The sequence below is a fragment of the Marmota marmota genome, unplaced genomic scaffold, assembly GCF_001458135.2.
Source record: "Marmota marmota marmota unplaced genomic scaffold, marMar, whole genome shotgun sequence".
Taxonomy (NCBI): Eukaryota; Metazoa; Chordata; class Mammalia; order Rodentia; family Sciuridae; genus Marmota; species Marmota marmota.
In genome coordinates, this window is record NW_026000005.1 from 31,878,823 (window position 1) to 31,890,913 (window position 12,091).

General features: G+C 33.4%; 1 protein-coding gene across 11 annotated transcripts in view; it reads left to right on the plus strand.

Annotated features, from left to right (window-relative positions):
- Window positions 1-12,091, plus strand: part of Spag16 (sperm associated antigen 16) — a 925,858-nt gene that overhangs the window by 509,652 nt on the left and 404,115 nt on the right. For all 11 annotated transcript variants that reach the window (XM_048808488.1, XM_048808490.1, XM_048808489.1 and 8 more), the window contains one exon: window positions 3,762-3,947. In XM_048808488.1, the coding sequence (XP_048664445.1) occupies window positions 3,762-3,947 (186 nt within the window). The remainder of the gene's footprint in view (window positions 1-3,761; window positions 3,948-12,091) is intronic.

Genomic DNA, 12,091 nt, shown 5'->3' on the forward strand with positions numbered 1-12,091 from the left:
GAGATATATATATATATATATATATATATATATATATATATATATATATCTCCAAACATATCTGCACTGTGAGAACACATTCAGCATATATTCATACCCATCCACAGACACACAGAATCTCCAGAACAGAGAAAGTGGAAAATAAATAAATAAATAAATAAATAACAAAATGATGTTTTACCATGCAGATTTGATTTACTAAATTGTAAAATTAATCAGTGTCTTACCTTCCTTTCTGAAAAATACATGAACATTGTTGTCAATATTATTAGTTGTGTTATTTTTATTTTTAAACAATGTGTTCATTTTTCTACACAAATATTTGAATATATTTAAATATTTATCAAATTGTTTATTCACTACTTCTTCATTTCAAATGTTTCCTTATAGGATCTTTTATAATTTTTTTTGCCTTCCTATAGGGGAGGCCTGCTTAGCTGGATTTTTTTTTCTCTTTGATTATGGAATAACATTATTTATTTTTATATGAGTAAATACATTTCATTTCTGTAACGCATTTGCTTTAGGATGATGTAGTTTAAATGTTTTGGAGATAATAATGGTACCTACCTTGTGTGTGTATAGTGTGTGTGTGTGTGGGGGGGTATATATTAGCTATAATATAAATAAAATGCTTTTCTTCCTCCGTTTTCCTATCCTCTTTATTCTTCCTATACTTTTTATTGTTGTTGCCTATGGTGTTCTAGAATTCATACATATGTATCTAAAAATAGATTTCTTTTTGTTTGCACTGTTTATCCTATTGCAAACACCATATTTCTAAAATTTGTTTTTCTACTTCTTAACATTTTCGAGTTCCTGTACTTTTTCAACCTTCAGTTCTTATGTTCAATTTATCCTGTTTTTAATTTCCACACTCTTCTGGCATTTTATATAGAAAGCCTTTCATTCTACCTTCCTTATTTCTTTACTTCTATACTGTTATTCCTGTTCTATTTTTATTTAGGGTAATTTATATTTAATTTTAGATTCATCATCCAATTTTTTAATTTCTTTTGCTGTGTTGAATCTGCTATTAACCCAGCCACAGATTTATTAATTTCAATATTTAGATTTTTACATGTCTAAATGTTCTACTTTTTTCATAGTTGCAGATTAATCTTGTATTCTTTTGTTGCTTATTTTTATTTCAGTAATTTCTTTTACATTATATTCATAGTCATGTTATATTTGGTACTGAAAATTACAACAACTAGAGCTTTCCAGAGTATAAGTCTTTGTTAATTTTATCAGCTCATCTTCAGTCATAACTTCTTATTCCTATTATGTGTTTGATAATTTTTCTGAAGTTTAGATTTTATTGACCTATGTCTGTAAAATGTCAGGAGCCTCAATTGGAATGACTTAGGCTAAATACCAATGACCTGGATCCATCTCATATTTAATTCAGGCTCTTGTAACAAAATGCTATAGAATGGGTAGTTTATGCAACAAAAAATTTATTTCTCCTAGTTATGGAGACTGGAAGGCCAAGATCAACATGCTTGGGTTCTGGTGAGGATTGTCTTCTAGGCTTGCATGTTGCTATCTCTTGCTCTGTTCTCACAATGCAGAGAGAAAGTTAGCTCTAGACTGTTTTCTTATATGGATGCTAATTCCTCTAAGGCATCCTCATATGCATGAGGCTAGAACTCCAAATACTATCACATTGGGAAATAGGTTTTCACCACTAGATTTTGGCATGAAGGACAAAAATATTCAGTCTGTAGAATCCACTTTTTCTCTTTTAGAGGTTTTGTTTTCTCCTGTTTGTATAAAGCCCAGGGTGGTCCTGCCTTTACATCACTTAAAGCCTACCTTTAAATTTTAATATGCCATTTTATCTCTCATTCAATCTTTCTCAATCCTTAGAGATGTTCTTTATTTTCTTATAAACCAAAATCATACAGCTTTTTGTATTTCAAACCATGTCTTTTTAAAGGCAAAAAAAACCTTCAAAAGAATATTCAGAAATTTGTACACTATTTATTTTGACTTTAGTGGAGTTTGTACACATGAACTATATTCTTAGTATATTAGAAACATAAGAATATTGTCTACATTTATTACTTGTAAACTTAGAAATGCATTTCTTATTATTTACTAAATATCAGTTTATGGTACTCATAAAGAAATAATACTACTTCATTCCATTTGCAATTATTCCAGTTATGATTTTTGCTTCTCCTGGCACATGGCTTAAAGTTAAGAGACAAGTATATTAAAGTTATATGAGAGAGTTTTTCAGCCACAGGCAGAAATATACTATAGTAATTCTTATCTTAGGCAAATATTTTCATCCGTAATAGCATACTAACCATTGGAAAGAGATTTGAGTGAATGGCATACCTTAATAATACATAATTATTTGTTTTTATATTGGCTTAAATTTTTTTAGATAAAAATATTGTGTGGTATGTAATGTTAAAAACAAAATGCTATATGGAGACTATATATGTACAAATAAACAACCACCACAAAGCAAAGAACACTTCATTGTCTTTTTGAAGGACCTGTCATATAGTGATTTTTTTCAACTATGCTAATGTGAAAAATTAATGTCCTTTTCTAATTTTGATGAGAATCTCTGCATGGTCTAATCCCTCACCTCTGCAGCACTTTCAAGCTCTCCTTCTCAATTATAGCTGTTTCTCCAGTGCAAATAAAAAATTTTAATTTTCCTCTGAGCATAAAAATAACCAAATGTATGAGCAAGCAAATGAAACTCGCCATTTCCTCTTTTAGAGATACCACACACTCTTTCTTCTCCATTTATAGAATGACTTCATGCATTCATCCATTCATACACTTATTTATTCTGAAGTATTTTCAGAGTATCTCCATTGGTCAATCATGATGCTTGATGTAATAGAAACAGAGAAAAGAAACATATTTGTCCATCATAAAATACAGCCTGGGGAAGAGTGTAAATAAATAGCTTATTACTAGTAAGTGAGGAAAAGGTGCACACAAAGTGTGTCCAATGCAAAAGGATATGTACAAGGTAATGAAAGTGAAATTTCCTTGCAGCTGGCATTCTGCTAAAAAACAAAAACAAAAACCTAGGGACTTCTGCTGATATAACTGACATCACTCATTTCTTAAGCTCTTGTGTCCACTATTGGGAAGCCACTGGTTTTTTTTTGTTGTTGTTGTTGTTTGTTTGTTTCTTTTTGTTTTTTTAACATCTTCTAATGACCTTAATGGAAGATCCAGTGCTTTTTCCTCAAACATCTAGCACTTAAACTCTTTCATCTCTCATGATCTTGCTCAAAAAGCCAACTCATTTCTGATTACTTTCTTCCTTCACCATATAAACTACACATTGAGAGTTAGTTAATCTAAACATAAGCAAGCAATGTTGACTTACTGTTTTATATTGTGCTATGTTTTTGAAATTATCATAGATCAGGTCTAAATTTTCATAATTCTGTGGTCACATTATTTATAGAGCCTAACATATAACCTTGATTTCATGCAGAGTAACGAAAACACTAACTTAGTGAATTATTTGAGAATAATCTAGGCTTTAAGATTAATATAAAAACTGCACAATAGCAGTTTTTCTCATCAGCTTGAATCACTAACAATCTAATGTGTATACCCAAATAAGATCATAAGATTCAATCAGATATTTCATTGAAAGTAAAAATAACTTCAGTTTACACACATGCACACACATTACTCACAGAACACAGGCATTTATAAAATTAATTATGGATTATCTTGAATAAATTATATTTTTATGTTTTTGAATGCAGTGACAACAAGTTGGCTACTTGCAGTGGTGACACTACAGTTAAATTATGGGACCTTCTTAAAGGCAATTGCCTTTTGACCTTCGAAGGACACAGCCATGCAGTATGGTCTTGCACTTGGCACTCTTGCGGTGATTTTGTGGCTTCTGCCTCACTGGATACAACTAGCAAAATCTGGGATGTTAATAGGTAAGGCATACTTTAAACATCAGCCGTGTATATTGACATTTATATATGACTAAATTTTTTTCCACCTCCATACTACCACTGGGAAACATCAAAAGAAACTGTTAGTTGATATGATTTTAGAGAGCTGCTTAAATAATCTTAGTGAAATCCATTTCTAACTCCATTAATCTTTGTTGATATAATAATTCATTTCTAAATGCAGGTAGTAAGATCAAGCTTGTGTAATAAGGTTAGAATTGCTTCATTGGGAGCCTGTTTATTTTAAATAGGATAGAACAAATACATATTTTAAGGACTTAAATTTTTAGTTGCACCTTCCTCAGGCTTACTATCTTTCTGTACTATAGAACTTAGTTTAAGTCTTGCATAAGATATAAATAGTTACTTGATTTATGCATAATTTTGGTATATTATAATGTTATTTCTAATTAAATGCTTTTTAGCAATTGACAAATTATAAGAAATAATGCAATTCATTGTATGCAAAGTCCTATACAGTCTAATGGATGTAGAAGTTTTATGCTTTGATCTTAATTCAAGATAGACAAACACATTATGTTTGAAGTATCAAAAATTATGCCATCCATATTATTGGGAATGGTTATTATATTTTGTTAGGTATGCAAATATGATATAAACAGGTAAGTTTAGCTACTATCATATATCCTAATTATTTTAACTAAGAGATTATATATCATATGTCAAATATCTGGCCATTTTCACTATTAAACCATTGCCCAGGTCCCAAAATAAGGATAGAGATTCTTTGAAAATTTAGGTCCAATTTTGTCACAGATACTATGTAATTCGTTTTGGAAAAGAAAGATTGAGTCACTTTAAGAACAGGGACTGTTGATTTAGGGTCTGTGCATTACAGGTACCTTGAACACATTTTTTCCAAGCAAGGACAAGTAGTTACTTGTAGAAGTCAAAATCTTTTCTGGGAGGATTAAATGAAAGAGTATGCTAAGTTCCATGCAGAATTGATTATTTCTAAGACTATCTGGCATTATTCAGCCCTTGTCTTGGCACCAAACTTATCCTTATATTCTCTGCTGTTGTGATACTGGACCAGGGCTCTGCAAACCACACTGTTGCTTTGTCTACTGCCTCTTAGGCTTTGCAGATAGGGGTAATTGTAGGAGACTGCAAGTCTGGAGGGCTGGCCTAAAGGAACTAGTTTCTTCCTGTGTCCTCCCTTTGGGCTTCTTGTGGGCCTGCCCTGGTCCTTTACCTCCACAATGCAGCTTCTTTTTTTTTTTTTCCCCAGCAGAATCTAGGTGCTATGTTTCTTCCAACACCTACACAAACAGCCTCACCATGGCATCACCAGTGACAGTAGCCTCAGCAAGTAGCCTCAGCAAGCAGGTGTCCCTTCTCAGCTGTCTTGAGTCCCCAGCTCTTGTAGGCCCTCACTCTGAACAGAGGACATCAGTACCAGCAAACAACAATCTTCTCTTCAGAGGGCCAGGTTTCATCTTGGAAGAATCTCTCTTTAAGATTCTTGAATTTAATTTGTGTATTTATGTTGTTAACACAGGAAATGAATCCAAGGCGAGTGCCCTACCACCGAGCTACACCCCTAACTCTGAAAGTCGGAGTATTAATAATTGTACCTTATTCCCTTTGTTCTCTTAGTTTTAAGGTTAGCAGATTTTTCTTGAAGCTACTGTCTTCACAATACATTCATGTTCTCTTTTTCTCTTTTTAGTTACTTATTTTCTGTAATAATTAATAATTCCATTAAGTTTTTTTTATTAAAATGGTAAGTGCATGTTTCCTTCCTGACTGAACCTCAGCAAACCCAAATATGTGTGGATAAATAGGATAATCCAGTAGAGTTTGAAAACTACAGCTAAACACTGAGAAAGTATGGCTCTGAATGATGCTTTTTTTTTTTAACCTATTTTCTGTCTAGAATAGTGATAACTAAAGACATGTTTTAATTCACAGCGATAACTTAAAACATGTTTTAATTCACATTTTATCTAGAATAATTGGTCATATAATTCTTAATTATATTAGGCTTCTATATTATGAGATCAGATTTCATAAAGGTTTATTATTATAGGCTACTGGAATTTTAACATGTATATAATTTTGTTTTTTATCACTTTGGATTTAGACCAACTTTCTAGTAGAAGACTATAGTCCATTCTAAAACACAATATACCTTCAGATCCTGTAACCATTTAGAATGTTTAAACCAAAGTATGGTTAAAAAACTGATTCCCAGTAGACGCAGCCCTATTTTGAATGATTTCAAACACCTTGACATGACAACTTTTCCACGTGACCCCCCGTAATAAAATATTGTCTTCTTATTGATGTTTGCTACATATTGATATTACAGATCAAAACTACTCCTCATTAATGCCAAAATTATTTAAATTTAAAATTTCCCATCAATGTCAAGAGCTTAGCCTTATCATAGAGGACAAAAATTATACTAATTTTCAAGCTGAAGTAGTGGATAAATATTGACATATGAGGGAGAAATTGTCTATGTAGCAGCTATCTTTCAGCATTACAATCAAAGCACCAAGTTATAATTTGTAATTACTCATGGATCAATACTACATTAGATATGTCCCAACTAGTGTCTTGCTTTAAAATTTCAGATTATTTGAACTAGCTTAAGGACTTCAGGGAAGAGGTTATTTACTTTGGTAAGATGGGTGTTGGTAGAATCTATGATTTGGTATGTTATATTCTCTTATCTTGATGCCACTTAGTTCCTAATGAAACATAACTTATAATATACATATGTGTGTGTATGTATATATATATATATATATATATATATTCTGATGTTTATCAGAGAGGGAAGAATTTAGAATATATTCTCTTCTGTTCCATCCACCTGTCCCTTTGAACTCCTGGCTCAGTTTTGAATATCCATTAGTTGATGTCATATCTCTAGTCCTGCAACTGTTCCTGTACTGAACATTATTTGGAAGAACCACCCTGTAGTTTCTCACCAAAAAGTTGGATCACTATGAAGCATAATCAATGTAAAAATTCCAGATAAAGATCCATATTCACTAAGTGCTAATAAGAATCTCTGAGCAACATCAGTGACACTTTTAGTCTGGATCAGTCCCATTTACAGAAGTTCTACAAATGATTGACAATAGCACTTTGGTGATCATCATAATGTTCATACATGTGAAACAGAATTGTATGTGAGTTTCAACTAATGATCATTAATTTCAACTTTTAAATATATTATTCAAAAATCAGTCTTAAAGCACACATGCACCCTTGAAAACATATACACGCACACACACAAACACACACACACACACACACACACACTGTAGAATATGCTTGGTACACAGTAGTTTGGTTGCATAAATGAATGACAAGTGAATCCTCAGGTACATATGAAAAATGTATTCAAAATGTGCCTGTCCTAACCTCATTCTAACTGTAATACTGTAGTATAATTGTGCTGTGTTATCTACATAAATCTAAAAAAATTATAAAAATGGATAGGAAATCAGAAAATATCTCAGCCAGTTATGAAAAATAATCTGTTTCTTTCTAGGCATTTAAGCATAACATTAATCAATAAGTGCTCACAAAATGACTTAACAGTATTGGGGCATGTCACTGACAGAAAATTTTCAGACTCAATCACTGCTCATGAGATTATAAATAATCTAAAAATATAGCAACTTTGAAGCAATCAGAGAATATGTAATGCATCTGCTGTTTATAATATCACATTGGGTATTCTGGTAGACTCCTGAATGATTTTCTTCCAAGGTAGCTGGGCATTTGGCTGAGCGGCTATATCATACTCTCACTCTGATATTTGTGAAGCATACCATATGCCTGCTTAGCTTTTAGCTTTAGGGAAAGGGGTTTGGAAATAGCCAAGATTTTACTTAGTGTTGCTGTCCCAGCTGCTTTACCAAGATATTACACAGATACTGAGAGATGTGCAAAATTCAACAAATTCTGGATCCCAAATGAAGAGAGGTAAATCTGTTGTCCTTATATCAAGTGTCTTGTTTCAGAATCTCTTGAAATCATGTGGAGAAAGTAAAGCATGCTTAAAAACTAGATTACATTGCAATTTCTATTGCATCAAGTTATCTGAAAGAAAATGTATTAGAAACCTACCAGTTTTTGAGTGAATTGTATTGACAAGGAAACCCGGAGCATATTCTTCATAGCTCCTTCACTTTTCAAACTTTAAAATACTTCTCAGAGTCCCAAATTTTCCATCCAAAGGAAATGAATTCTAGTGTTGCGCAATTCCTAAAGAGAGCAAAGACCACAACACCCACCTCTGATATAGCCACAGACAAATAAGAATCGGCCATAGAACAAAGCCTAAAGCCACTAAAAATAATGAGCAAAGGAGGGTCTCTTGGGAGCTTACCATGGTCCAATAGAGAAGCTGTCTTCAGTGCTATGGCAAAGTTCCTCATGATGCCTTTCCAGGGTTGTGTCTCTGTTAGGACCACGGATGCTCTTGAGTTTCCTATTTTCCTGTTTTCTCTACTGAAGATAGTACAGCATTTATTCTGTCCCTGCTCACCATGATGCATTTTGTTGTGGTGGTAGTTGTGGGGAAATGAAAACTTTGTTTTATTTAGTTGGTCACCCAATACAAGTGACAACTATGGATTCGATGGAGCAGATTGTATCATCCGCAAATTGTGGACTCTGAGATAACTGCAGTAAGTGACTGGGACTTTGGGTTGTCTTCTTTTTGGGATGAAGGAAAGAAATTAGTGAAGGCTCTATATCTGAAAGAAAGGATGGCACAGATATTTGGTGAATCAAAGACCATGGCAGAGACTGTTAGCAATTCACTAGGATCCACTTTCTCATTCTTCCACATTGGTTTGGAAGCCTGCATCTATCTAAATGGTAATTCTCAGCCTCCCTGTTAAGTGCTGCAGTGTCAACTGAGTTCTGTACCAAGAAATCATCGAAGTGATCGCCATGTTCTTTCACACTTGGGATGGGATGGGATATCAATAGCAATGTCCACAGTAATCTGAGACGCCAATTGTGCAAAATAACAGAGCAACTTCTTGAGGTAAAGCTGTCCCCATTCTCTACCTCTAGTTAGCCTACAAAACTTTCTGAATTCTTCAAAAATGAAGAGATAAACTTCTGTTTCACTTAAGACATTATGTTTCCAGCCTATTTATTGTAGCACTTTAGCTTGTCACATCCAATATAAGATTCCTATGACTGTTTTTCAGGTGAAATGTTTTCCCTTCATGGATGTATTACTAAGGCATCTAAGACAAGTTCTGAAGTGTTCTCAAAATTGCTTGAATGGGATATTAATGGAAATTTTGTGCTGATAATAAATGTCTACTTACCAGTCTCTACTTTTTCTTCGCTTATCCCTTCTTACTTCTAATCTTTTAAAAAAAAAAAAACTTTATTTTTATTTATATATGGTGCTGAGAATCGAACCCAGTGCCTCACACATTCAAGGCAAGTGCTCTACCACTGAGCCACAATCCCTGCCCCCTTACTTCTAATCTTAATGTCTCTTGGAGCCTATGAAGTCCTATTTGCCAGTGGCAAATAGAATGATTGGTTTGCATGGAAGTTAACACCATTAAGAATGGTTATACTGCTCCAGCAGTTAGAGAAATGCAAATTAAAACTATATACTGAGATTTCATCTTAATCCAGTCAGAATTGCCGCAGTCTGGTTGCAGCAAAATAACCGGGGGGTGACGAGCAACTTGTGTACATTGATACAGCAGGAGTGGGAGCCGTTTATTGTAGGACAGGAGGAGTATATATATCTTACACACAGCTTATCTTAATTAACATAAACTAGATACAGCTGTCAACCAATAAGGAATCTCCACACTTAATGACTCACTGGCATTACTTCACAAACCACTCCCTCTGGCAAAATGCCAGGCGCCATCTTGACTTGTTTACAGACCCTAACAAGAATGGCAATTATCAAGAATACAAGTAACAATAAATCTTAGTGAGGATGTGGAGAAAAAGGTACACTCATACTTGCTGATGGGACTGCAAAGCTGTGCAACTACTCTGGAAAGTAGTATGAAGATTCCTCAGAAAACTTGGAATGGAACCACCATTTGACCCACTTATGCCACTCCTCAGCTTATACCCAAAGGACTTAAAATTATTATGATAGTGATGCAGCCACATCAATGTTTAGAGCAGCTCAATTCATAATAGCCAAACTATGGAACCAGTGTACGTAGCCTTCAACAGATGAATGGATAAAAAAATAATAATGGGGTATATATGCATAATGGAATATTACTCAACCATAAAAATGAATGAAATTGTGGCATTTCCTGGTAGATAGATGGTTCTGGAAAATATCATGCCAAGTGAAATAAGCCAGTCCCAAAAAATCAAAGACTGAATATTCTCTCTGATATAAAATGCTAATTCACAGTAAGGGAGGCTAGTAGGGAAGAATAGAAGAACTTTTGATTAGCCAAAGAGGAATGAAGGGAAAGAAGGGGAATGGGAATATATAAGATAGTAAAATGAATTGGACATTACTTTCCTATATGCATATATGAACACACTGCCTATTTAATCCCACATTATGTACAACCAGAAGAAAGAATGGGAAGTTATTCTCTATATATGTATAATATGTCAAAATACATTCTATTTTCATGTTTAACTAATAAGAATACTACATAAATAAATAAATAAGGTTATAAATCATAAGACAATATGGGACTATTGTGTCCTCATCATTAGAACATTGATTCAATAATGCTTATTTCATTTAAGCCATTTAGGCTATTAAAAACACCAAAAATTTCAATTTTATAATAACAGTGACCCTATTAACTGATGAGGATCAGGATTACTATTTTAGGTATGCTGATAAAATATAGTGACTTCCATTTGGTTGACCTTTCAATTTTATGTATTTGTTTATAGTCCCAACAAATATGCACTGAGCATTTCATTTATGCATTATTCTAATCATTAAGCTATAGCAGTGAGCAAAATAGACAAATGAAGATGGCATTCTATTGGTAGGCAGAGAATAATGCAAATCCCAACAAACAAACAAACAAACAAACAAACAAAACATTTTAGATAGTAGTTAGAGATGGTATATTTTATAGAAAAAAAATAAGTCATGGAAGATGAAAATGGAATGGTGAGCAGTGGAAAAGACTGTGATTTTAAACAGGAAGGTTAAGAATTATTTTACTGTAAAATTGACATTTGTGTAACGTACACAAAGTCAGGTAACACACCAAGCAGATATCTATCTGCAGGAGAATGTTCTAAACTCGTCTATGGTCATAGCAGGGCTCATATGACTGGTGAACAGCAAAGAGGTCAATATAACTGGAGAAAATGAGCAGATGAATGTGTGCATGTAACAAAGGGCCCTGCATCCCATTTCAAATCTCAAATGCTGTATTGTTTCGAGCAGAAATCTCAATATGTTTTACACTTTAACAATTTGGTTCTGGTTGTTGTTTTACTATTAAACTGTGGTAGAGGAGGACTAAAAGGGTAAAGGCTGGTAGAAGGCTAGTGCAATAATACAGGCAAAAGATAGGGAAGGTTTGAGCCAAGACAGGACCAGTGAAGTGGTAAACATTATTTATATTCTGGATAGATTTGCAAGATAAAGCCAACAGGAATTTCTAAGGTATTTGTGATTTGTGAGAGAAAGAAAAAAACAAATTACTTGTTACATTTTGAAATGCCTGAAAGGCAAAAGCCTCATTCTCTTTATATTAGAACATCACTATAAACTTTATAAAAGGTTTTTCCAATGGGATGCATCAACTCACATTTCAGAAAGAGCTGTAGAATGAGGAATGCCTTCTCATCGTTCATGTAATGTTTCTATTGAAAGTTCCTTTCTGACTACTGGCATCACTTCTTTCTTAACTTAATGATTCTTTGGCCAGTCAAACCTCCTGGATTGGGTGAGATGAAAGAAACATAAGGCTACAGGTAAAGAAACCAATTAAAATATGGAATATTAAGATTCTATAATATAATAAAGTGAGTTATCTTTTGCTAATGATATGTACTATTAATTTCTTTGGGGCAAATAATGCACCAAGTTTGACTCCAAAATGAGAGAAATTTCTTTATTACAAAACAATATTTTTATTAGGAAAGTA